The 11,813-nt window shown below is 37.9% G+C and overlaps 1 protein-coding gene and 1 non-coding gene across 14 annotated transcripts in view; both read left to right on the top strand.

The window, feature by feature from the left end:
* The first annotated feature begins 3,592 nt into the window (after positions 1-3,592).
* On the top strand, positions 3,593-3,663 carry TRNAG-CCC. The gene has a single exon. It is a non-coding gene; the product is annotated as a tRNA-Gly (tRNA).
* A 285-nt stretch (positions 3,664-3,948) lies between these two features.
* Positions 3,949-11,813, top strand: part of TIA1 (TIA1 cytotoxic granule associated RNA binding protein) — a 32,171-nt gene continuing 24,306 nt past the window's right edge. For 4 of the 13 annotated variants that reach the window (XR_003907879.1, XR_003907878.1, XR_003907877.1 and 1 more), the window contains exon 1: positions 3,949-4,219. Coding sequence is in view for 7 of the 13 variants with exons in the window: in XM_029937554.1 (XP_029793414.1) it covers positions 4,194-4,219 (26 nt within the window). In the remaining 6 variants the exon portion in view is untranslated. Of the gene's footprint in view, positions 4,220-9,134; positions 9,189-11,813 lie in introns of all 13 variants that reach the window. The other 9 variants (XM_029937545.1, XM_029937544.1, XM_029937542.1 and 6 more) reach the window with 6 other exon arrangements.

Genomic DNA, 11,813 nt, shown 5'->3' with positions numbered 1-11,813 from the left:
CCCATTCTGTAATAAAAATTACACCACCTCCACCCTTCCCCTCCCCTCCAAAAAAGAAAACAAAACAAAAGCACAGTATATGAATATGAAGAAAAGTGTGGATGGAAGGAAAATAAGTAGAATAGAAATAAAGATTGAATTTGGAAAAGAGGAGTGTAAAATCCAGTGCAAAGAACCTTCATTCACTGGACAAATATTTTTTGAGTTCCTAGTGGCAGGCAATGTTCTTGGTGCTTGAGAAAAATCAGTAAACAAAACAGATTTTTAAAAAAAATATTTATTTTAATGAAGCTGACATTCTACTGGAGGGAGATATGATCATTAGAATAAATAAGTAAATTATACATTATATAGAGTGGGGTAAGAGGAATAAGGAATGAGTTGCAGTTTTAAATAGGATGATCCTGGTAGGCTTCATTGAGCAGGATAGCATTTGAGCAAAATCTTGCAGGAAGAGGGGGAGTGGATCAGACAAATATCTGGGGAAAGAGCTTTCTAGGTAAGGAAAACACCTCGCATATTTGAGGAACAGCAAGGAGGCCAGTAAAGCAGAAGAAAAGGACAGTGAAGGTGTTAATAGAACATGATGCAAATCATACAAGAAATAAACACTTCTAGTTAACATAAAAATATGAAGATTAAGCCCCATTTTTCACTACATCTAGAAATTACAAAGAAAGCACTGTACTCTGTGTGTCATTTACTTTCCTTTTTCCAAACTGCATCATCCCCACAACACCTTAGTGTGTGAAGCCTACCAGGCCTTCCATGAATATGTGTTGGTTGATTAGAATTGACCATGTTAGTGACCTTGACATGGGTGTCCTATTTGGAAACTTTCACTGCTGCTGCTGAAACCTTGGGAAAGAGTTTACTGAAAGAACACTCAGTGAAGAGACAGTATAAAGGATTTGCAAAGTGGAAGATGGGCCAAAGGCTTTCTCATTCTGCACTCTTGCTCTTTCAAAATAACAATGTCACTGAAACCCCAAAAGATTTTTAAAAAGGTCATGGAGGGAAACTGTTACCACATATACGAATAGTAAGAATATGGTTATAAAACAAACATTCATTCAAAGTAGTGCTGTTCAAGATAGCAGGCTCCCTAGTAGGCTAAGTATTTATTAAAGTTTTCTCCTTGACCAAACTCCAGCCAGGTTCCCCTGAGCAATCTTCTCAACTAGACAGGCCTCAACCTTGGCTTATTAAGACTAGAACAAAACACTAACATTTCCTCACAGCTCAAAGCTGTGTCCTTAGGACAACCCTAGCTACCTTTAAAGTGCCTGCCTGAGAACACACAAGGCTGACAAAAGACTTTACTGTTTTTGTTCCACTCAATACGTGAAGATAGAGCCCCTGTCTCATAGCCTCTCAGGAGGGTATGGGCCTAAATGATAAGCACCAGATACCACCCTTTCTCTCAAGTTTTGTAATTTTTCACTTCCTGGACTCAACTGTGCCCCTGCTCATCTTTCTCCTCCCAATACGTACATTCTAAATGCTAGGTTACATCTGTACAAATCGAAGCTGAGTTCAGTTTACACTGGATTCTTCCCTATTGAAATAATATATTGCTGATTAAATGTAAAGCTTTAGTGCTGGCTTTGCTTATTTTTTTGACAACACTTGTAGTCACTACTCCGTGTTTTTTTCTTTTTTGAAACTACCTTGAGAAAATTCATTTTCATACCTTCTTACTTCCTCACATCTAATTTTTTTTCTTATTCTACATAAACTAAATAATATTTATTCTCTGTTAGGCAAGACAGGAAATTCAGAAGCAATATAAGAAAAGATCATATTTTTTCAGATGGCTAAAGAATTTTAAAAGTTAAAAAATACATGAAAAAATATCTGCCATTAATATGACAGGCAAGATTGTGATATATATTATTGCAAACATAAAAAGAGCTCTACAAATTGATGAGGTAAAAAACTCAATATAAATACAGACTATATAAAGAGGCAGTTCACAAAAGAGAAAGCAAGTGCCAATGATTAAAATAAAATAACACCACACATGTATGTGAATGTGGAGGTGTGGGGTAAATGGGAAATCTTACCTTCCTCTGAATTTTTTTTAAATGTCTATTTATATTTGAGAGAAAGAGAGAGAGAGACCAGAGTGTGAACAGGGAAGGGGCAGAGAGAGAAGGAGACAGAGAAGCCAAAGCAGGATCCAGGCTCTGAGCTGTCAGCACAAAGCGCCACACGGGGTTTGCACCCATAAAACATGAGATCATGACCTGAGCCACCCAGGTACCCCTCAATTTTTTTTAAATAAAGTTCTTCAAAAAATGAAATACATATAAAGAGATGCTCAACTTCAGTAGTAGTTTAAAAGAATGCAAATTAAAACAAAGATATACCATGTTTTATCTATCATATTAGCAAAAATTAATAAGACTAATACCTCAGTGAAAGAGAAAACAGGGTGGAATGGATGAGATCTCCTGAACTAACTTTCAAATGTTGTTGATGGGGGTGTGAATGACTGAAACTTTTTAAAAACAGTTATCTATTAAGACCCATATATAGATATATCATCTAATTAAAACATCGCACACTTAGGAATCTATTCTAAAGAAATAAAAGAATCAGATATAAAGATATAGGTACTAGGATGCTTATTGCAACATTGTAGTAGGAAAACAAGACAAAAAAGCAGGAGTAACTTATTACATCTATTTTATATACTTACAAAATATATAAATTAACAAATAGTATATACTTATGACATAAACAAATATATACTCATATAACACATATAATTTAAAACTTATAAAACAACATAATAAAGTTTTCATAAGGGTTTTAAAGTTAAAAGATACTTGTGCTATATCCATACAATGGAATATTATTTAGCCAAAAAAAATGAAGTATTGATACACACTACAACTTGTATGAACCATAAAAAGCACTGTGAAAGGAGTTAGTCACAAAGACTAATATTTAATGTCTGAATAAAACAAAGAATGTGCCCCAGATTCTAAAAACAATTCCAAAAATGGAAATCCTAGGATAGAGCCTAAAGAAACTACTGTAAACAGGATATCACATTTTGAAATGTGAACATTCTATGTTTAAAAATATTTCAACAAAAATAAACACATAAATATAAAAATATTTCACATGATTTATAAAATGCAACACGAAATGCTTAATGGCTACACCGAACCACATCTCAGAGTCCTAATTTTTCTGTGACCTCCAAGGACTGAACTTTATCTTCGGATTCATTTGGTTATAGGATTCTTTGACCGATTTGCATTAAACAAATCTTCCTTAAATATTTTCCAAAGTGCAATGAGTATACCAAGGATATGAAAATATTTTCCTGGCTCTCAAAACTTTGGTTAACATCAAGACAAATTCTTCTTAATGCCATTAATGAATAATGATTTAATGGAAATAGGAATCCCATTCAACTGTATAGGGATGAGAGAAGATAATATCCTTTCTTATTTCGATGAAAAATAGATTATAGGCTTAATAAACTTTATTTTTAAGTGCATTAACAGCCTCATGTGGAAACAAATGCTTGCTTGTAGACAGTTCTAAAGCACTTCAGCGATGCAGTTGCTTATCAGCGCCGCTGGTGTAGTGGTATCATGCAAGATTCCCATTCTTGCGACCCGGGTTCGATTCCCGGGCGGCGCAAGCAGCTTTTTGTTATAAAATGAGATGATTTCAACAATGGTACTAAGTCTTTCTTCCTCGGGAAACACTTAGAACTTTTCAATTCCAGGGAGATTTGTCTTTCATTATAACTCACTGTTGAAACATTCGAATCTGGAATTGTAAAAAAACTTTACGCGAATCCTTAAATAGTTAATCCTTACGCCGGCGCAGTCTGAAACATGGCTAGTGTCTGCTAGAAGAGCGGCTGCGCAACAAGTGAATTTATGGATTGAGGGAGGTTGAAAGTGCAAGATTATTCTGCGCCTGCGCGGCGCGGGTCACTTCGCTGGCTGCTCCTAAACTCCCGGCTCGCCGCCATCTTGTATTGGGGCTTCATTGTTCGCTTTGCGCCAGGCGATTTAGCGTAATTGCCGCGGAAGGAGGAGACGGAGTATCCTCCGGTCCGCCGAGAAACACCGCTATTCCGCAGCCATTGCCGCTCAAAAGATTTGGGAGGTAGTAAAGGGGAGGGAGCTGGGCCCGGAGGCGCCGCCGCGACAGCAGCAGCCATGGAGGACGAGATGCCCAAGACTCTGTGAGTCTGGGGCAGCGATGAGGGGGGCGGGATGGTGGTCGTCCCGGAGGGAGGCCCTGGCTCGGCGCGCTCTAGTCTATTGTTCTCTGTGGACGCACCGATATCATGGCTCTTCTCCGCAGCGTACACCTGGATGCTTAGAGACCCAGCCCCGGGCTGAGAGAGGACAAGGTGCAGGAAGAGGGGGCTCGGCCCTCTGAATTAATCCGGTCGCCTGATCTACACCATAGCGTGGCCTTTGGCCTCGCCACGGGCCGTCTGTGGTCGTAGGCTGGAGAAAAGGCTTTTTCATTCAAACCGTTCTCAGAACTCCGTGAACCTTTCTCTTTGTGCCATGCTTTTCTTCTCTGTTTTTCCCGCTCCCCCCGCCTTCTTTATTAACCTCTTTTGATCTCCGAAGCCGTCTCTCTTTCATTTCACTTTGATTTCCTCCAGAAACGTTCCTCTACCTTTCCTTTTCTTCTTGTTGATAGCTTTTCTCTTGAGGCTACTTGTACTCAATTTTTAGTGAGATAAACTTTATTCTCGCAGTTGCCAGTTGGAAAAAAGCCAAATAGTTTTCTTTAACCTCTCTTTGGCTTTCCTTCTGTAAGCGCCCCTCCCCCGACCACAAAGCCGAAAACCCAACACCGTGAGGGTTTGGAAACTGCTCTTTTCGCAGTGGAAGTCTCATCCGGAGGTATAGATAGATAATCTCGACTGAGCGGAAATGGATTTGAGTACATTTTTTTCATCGCTTGCTACTTTTGTGATTGACACGTTGGCTGAAGGAGCGCGCACATTTTTTGAAGCAACAGTTGATAAATACCTTAACAGATTTAGTCACCTCTGCGAGTTGTTAGTGTTAAATGATCTCAGCTGGGGATATTTTCTTTGTCACGTTGCTTCCCCCACAGCATTCTCCTTTGTTTTTCAAAGTATTCTCTGAGGAGGTGATTTTGTCTTTGTTGCTTTTTCCGAAAAGAAGAAAAGGCCTGATGAGTTGTTGGCCTGGATTTTGGTTTTTATTTTTAGAATACTGGCGATTTGAGAACTCCATACGTTAAAAATAGAATTTTAGGTTTCTTTCTGAAACTTTCTTCATAACGATGAAGAAAAGGTGATCGATTATTTTTTCACCACCAAAAGTGTTTCCGTTTTAAATCTGAGAAATACAGTCACTTGTTTTCTTAATAGATCAGTACACTTTTTGCTAGTTTATCTGATAATCTGTTAACTTTGAATATCTTCCTAATACAGTGCAGGATTAGTGAGCGTCCCTTGTTTTTTGAAAGGTTATATTTGTAGATTAATATTCCTTACAAAATTGTTAGCCTTATAGACTTTATGGAAACCGTTTAACTTCCTCCTCTTTGCTAGAAGTATGATAGCCAGCAGCATACTGGATTAAGCACTGCTCATCTTTTATCATGTCTTTAAATTTAAGATTCTTACATTATTTTGAAATTTTTAATTTCAGAAACTGCCAGAAATATCTGGGAACTTAACCTTTTTATTACATTGATTTGGGAATATCAAATAATGAAGACAACTTCAGCTTTCTCAGGCCAGTCTACAAAAAGCAGGTAGTTGAATTGTCCTAGAGTGGGGACAGGGAACCAACCGTTGCAGGAGAAATAATGAAGGAAATTTTATTCAAATATTTATTGAATGCTTATGATTGCCAGGTTCTGTGTTAAATGCTTTACATGTTTAATCTTCATCAGAACTCTGCAGTAAAAGGTCTATTTTGGCATCTGATGAAAAGAGCTAAGCTTAAAGTTTAAGTAACTCACCCAGGGTCATATACCTTTTTGTTCATCATCCTGCAACTCTGCTGTCCTCAACTCTTTGACTCTTAAAGCTAAATGTGCTTTGTATTACTTCCTAGAACACCGCATCCAAGAATCTCTTCACTAAAGTAGTCCATGCTCTAACATTGCCTATTATCTCTCTGGCTTCTACCTCCATTAACCAAACTTCCCCATTCTTCCAGCGAGAGCAGTCTTGATTAAACATGACTAAGTGTTAAACGCAAAAGTTTTCCCAGCAGTGATTTTACTTTTTGTATAAAATGTTTGTTTTAATGAACTTGCAAGTCAGGGTCTTTTAATAGGTTCTTAGCACAGTGTCTAGTCTATGGTAAGTGATCACTACATTTGTTTTTAAAGTTGATATAATTCCAAGCAATGAGTCAAGATTTTCATTTTTGAGGAAAAGGTAGTCTAAACTCAGTATCACCTGTGTACCTAAGTGGCTCCGAGGAATTACCTTCATTTGCCACAAATGAGTGTTCACCATTGTTAACTTAGAGATCGCCAGTGTTCAATTTCTTGTCAGCAGTACTTTGAGACATTGTGAGAAGTGGTTTGATTTGGGGTATATTTTGAAAAAAGAGCAACAGGAATTACTAAGAGACTGGAAGCGGGGGGTGAGAATGAAGTGAAAAATTAGTAAGTTCGTTTACAAATGTGTAATATCAGACATTAAAATGTTAGTTTGGGGGCAGCTGGGTGGTTCAGTCAAGCTTCTAACTCGTGATTTTGGCTCAGGTCCTGATCTCAATGGTTTGTGGGATTGAGCCCTATGTGGAGCTCTTCAATGACAGTGCGGAACCTGCTTGAGATTATCTCTGCTTCTCCTCCTAAAATAAATAAACTTTTAAAAAGCAAATAAATTAAAAATGTTACTTTGTAACATACCTGGTTGGCTCAGTCATTTGGACTCTTGATCTCTAGGTTGTAAATTCCAAGCCCTACTTGGAAGAGAAATTACTTTAAAAATCTTTTTAAAATGTTAGTTTGTTGCAAAATATAAAAATGAGAACAGTCTTCAGAGCACGACCTCATAGAATGTCAGGAGGCACTGCATTAGATACGTTTATTCAGGCTGGGCTAGTTATATGGTCTGACCTCTGAGTGAAGGACATGCCAGCGAGTAAGAGGTTTTCAGGTATCAGAACAGTGACAATTATTAAAAGGTTATGAAGTTGTTACATATGTACAAGCATTTGCTGTTCTACATAATTTCATAATTAGTAAAAGATACACAGATTTCCTCCTGAATCAGCATAACTCAGGCAAAATGGGATAAATATCTAGCACATTGCAAATGTTCGATAGTAATTCTGAGAGCATACAGTTACTTCTTTGACAAATATTTACAGAGTACATAAAATGTTCCACGTAGGGATCTCAACACTAGACATATGCCATGAGTAAAAATGAAAATCTCTACTGTTAAGGAATTTACCATTAGATAAAAACCTAGTCATGTTTTTACTCATTTACAGAAGCATCATAGCAAATTCTGCACTTTGATAAAATGTTTACATGTCAAAACAAACCCAGTACAGCATTTTGCTTTGTAAAGTTTTACTGTAGGTTAAATTTTCTAGAGCTGTACTAATAAAAATGAGCATTTTAAATGTTTTGGGTTCCAATTCTATAGCTATTTGAACTTAGTTATCAGTTTTAAAAATATATATTAAATTGGTGTCAAATCCTATCCCTGACAGAACTTTTGAATGTTCATTGGTAACATTGATGACTTTTTCCATTGATTCTTCTCAGGTAGCTTTTCATTTCGAAAAAATAAAAACCTACAGAAACGTAACAAAAATAATATGTTGAGCACGTAGGTGCCTTTGTTTTGGGTTTACCCATTGCTAATAGTCAAATTTGCCTTATTCAAGTATATTTTTTTTATGAACCATTTGAAAAGACATGACACTTAAGGCCTAAATACTTGGCCCTGTATTTCCTAAGAACAAAGGCATTGTCTTACATAACCCATAATCACAATATAATTTTCATATTAAAGATACTACTTTGGTACACTATTACAAGCTAATATATACAGTTCCTATTCATATCTATCCAGTTGCCCCAGGAAGACATTTTTTTAGTCCATGGAAGTCTATTTGCCTTAACAGTTAGTTCTCATGTACTTCTCTTTATTTTCTAGTTCTACACAGGATTGGCACCTAATTTCAATGTAGATATAATAAATATCAACATGGGATACTTCAGTCTGTGCTGTTAATGAGAAGTTCAGAAGTTCATGGATTGCTAGAAAAGGGAGATTTTAATGTTTAAAAACATTTGAAAAATTAAAACTTACATAAATGTAAGAAAATCACATTTTTGTTTAGTGGTCCAATAGACATGAATAGAGAACTCTGGCTTACTGCTGCTCCAGTATCAATTTTTGTATGAGTTGGGATTTTTTTTCTAATGCAAGGAGCAAAAAAAATTTAAGCATTAAAGGAATTTATAAAAACAACCTATTCGACACTCCCACATTTGCAGGAAGGTTATGGAACCTGACTTAGAAAATGTTCATGAGAGACTGCTGTCAGCCTCACAGTCCCTATCAAGCCACAGACTCTGAGGATGCTACTGTCACATCCACTGAGGACCAGATACCATGGCTTCTGCTTTCACTGGACATAGGACTTCACTGATATTTACCACCAAAACAGATTTTCTTCAGTCTGCTTTCTTTAAGCCCTATCTTTGTCTTCTGTTCTCAGGACTAGTTTCTCTAATCAATGTAGCCTAGATCACCTGTAAGGGAGACGACAAAACCATATCAAGACGTTTGAGCTTCCATAGAGAAGTGAGCCTCTGCCATAGAGTGAGGATTTCTCTAAAAATAGGAAGGAATATGTTTGGCATCAGTCCCCCCCTACCCCCAAAAAATAAGTAACCAACTACACATGTGACTTAAATCTGTGCTGTTAATTGGAAATCCTCTCTGCAGAAACAGAATAGTATGTGACAGAGTATGGAACAGGTAAAGAAACTAAATGATAATGAACTTTGTAAAGTATGGTGTGTTCTACAAACTATAAGAAGCTTGTTTATATTTCTGTTGAGAGTATCATGAGTATAAAAAGGGTCTGCAGGTTTCAAATTTGGGCTTTCTGTTTCAGATTAATATTTAGCAAATAGATTTGGAAACATGAAACTGCTAAAAATTTGAAGACGTAAGTATTGATAAACTTATTTATAAAAAGCAAAACTAGTATAATGGGTTATTTTTATTTGCATGAGGAAGAAAAATATTTTGCCATTTGATTTATTTGGTATGAAAATGCTCTATATGTTACTTGCAGTTTGTTTTAATGGTGTTGAAGGTTGAGAGCAAGTTGTTTGTGTAACTTCCTCTGAAGAGCATTTCTCTGATCAGATGTATGTAGAGTTTATTGATAGAGGCTCCTGGAGCTTGCAGTATACAGCAGTCCATGGTAAATAAACAATTGTAAAGCAATACAAATCCCAGTGCTTTTTAAAGTAGTGTTTTTTAAAAAATTACATATCTTTGAAGTAAGTAATATCACTCAGAATATAGCTTAGAAAATTGGACAGTTTTGCAAAGAGTAAATGATAGAATTTCGCTTCTCTAAATACTGCCCAGTTGTCACTCGATTATGTAGCTTTAGGAGAGTAGATGGTAGAATTAAATTTTCAGAAGGCCTTTTTTTTTTTTTTCATTTCAACATATGCAATCCTAAGATCTTCTTATAGGTGTTAAGAGTCAGGTGAAGATAGGCATAGAAGAGTTACTGAGATGGTAGAGTTCTCACATGACTTTCACTCAGCCTCCTTTAATGTTGAAATCTTATAAAACCGTGGTATAGTTATCAAAACTAAGAAATTGACATTGGTACAATACTATTATTAACTACAAGGTTTTTTCCAATTTTCCCAGTTTTTCCACTTTTTCTATTCCAGGATCTAGTCCAGGATACTACACTGCATATAGTCATCTCGTCTTTTTACTCCTTTAATATGTGAGGAGGAGATGTCTTTCATGACTGTGGCACTCTTGAGAGGGTTTCTCCTCTATATAGTGACTGTTTTTTTTTTTTTTTCCCAACACGCTCTATTAATTAGAATTAAGTCACGAAGACTAGCCTACACTCAGGAAGAAGGAAGTTAAGCTTCACTTCATAGAGGGAGGTGGATATATACATTAAGAGAACCGATTCATTGGTCAGAACTAATCATTAAATATTTCAGAGGAGACACTCTGAGGCTCTATACATATTCTATTCCTCCTTAAAATTTTCATCAAGTAAAAGATCCATAGGTGTATCTTGCCAATAGCAGTTATTACTGTGGTGGTTTAGTGGTGATTCCTTCTACATTTATTGATTAGAATTCTGTAGGAAAAAGCTACGCTCCTCCCTCAAATCTAGGTTATAGTCAAGAATTTGTCATGGTATTTGGTTGACATTGTCTTTCAAAAGTTTTTTTTCCCCATTTTATTAGGGAGAGAGCACTCATCAGGGAGAGGGGTAGAGGGAGAGAGAGAATCTTAAGTAGGCTCTATACTCAGTGTGGAGCCAGACTTGGTTCCATGACTGACATCATGACCTGAGCTGAAATCAAGAGTCTGGATGCTCAACTGACTGAGCCATCCAGGCGCCCCTCAAGTTTCTTTTAATCAAAAACAGCCTTCTCTTTTTAATTGTTTAGGACTATTTATATATTTTCAAGAGTCGAACACTTAACTGAGCCACCCAGGTGCCCCTAGGACAATTTTTTAATTATTTTATTTATTTATTTTTTTTGAGAGAACATGCATGTGCACATGAATTGGGGAGGGAGGGTGGGGGGGAGAGAGAAAGAAAAGAAGAGGGAGAGGAGAGAGAGAGAAGCTGAAGCAGGCTCTGTGCTGGGGCACAAGCCATGAGATCTTGAAAGTCAGATGCTTAACCAGCTGAGTCAAATGGGCACCCCAGAACAATTTATTTTTAAGAGTTGGTTTAAGTGTCTGACTCTTGATTTCTACTCAGGTCATGTCAGCATGAGTCATGATCCTAGGGCCATGGGATCGAGAGCCCTGCATTGGGCTCACTGCTGAGCATGGATCCTGCTTAAGATTTCTCTGTTTTTGCCCCTCTCCCATGCTTGTGTGTGTGTGGTCAGTCTCTCTCTCTCTCTCTCTCTCTCTCTCTAATAATTAAAAGATCAAATTGTCTTACATACTACTCCACATCTGAATTTGTGTAATTGTTTTCTATGCCCAGTATTCTATTTTTTTTTTTTGTACAGAAAAAATTTATTGGAAATCTTGAATACATTTTAAAGTATAGCTCAGTATTTCCAAACAAGATAGGCTGGAAGGGGAGGGACTCTGCCACCTGGAGATGGGTGACGGGTCCCAGCCCTGTCCCAGGGGTGCTGCAGGAGTCAGTCTAGGGCTCATCCCTGTAACTGTCTTTATGGGGCTGAGGGGCAAGGGCCAGCCTTGACAGTTGCTCTGCTCCTCCCAGGCTCAGCTCAGGGCTTAGCCTCCCTGGCCTCTCACTGATGGGGTCCTAAAGGAAGGGCTGCCGCCTGCAAAGGCCAACAATCAGGAGCCAGAGGACAATGGCTAACAGGCCTTTCAGCGCTCGGCCTCAGGAGGACAGCGGCTGAGATACTGTGGCAGGATGGGGCTGTGGGCATGGGCAATCAATAGCTTACCAGGGCTTCTCAGCACTGGGCCTTGGGGGTAAATCTGGATTGGTTTAGCAGGCCATGGGTGCACGCTGGCCCAGACAGGAGGGCCATTTGTAACCACAGCTGGGAACATTTCTTTGTGGCAGCAGAATGCATGCAAC

The sequence above is a fragment of the Suricata suricatta genome, chromosome 4 (assembly GCF_006229205.1).
Source record: "Suricata suricatta isolate VVHF042 chromosome 4, meerkat_22Aug2017_6uvM2_HiC, whole genome shotgun sequence".
Taxonomy (NCBI): domain Eukaryota; kingdom Metazoa; phylum Chordata; class Mammalia; order Carnivora; family Herpestidae; genus Suricata; species Suricata suricatta.
The sequence above is the reverse complement of the archived record's forward strand: the minus strand, read 5'-3'. Positions and strand labels throughout refer to the sequence as shown.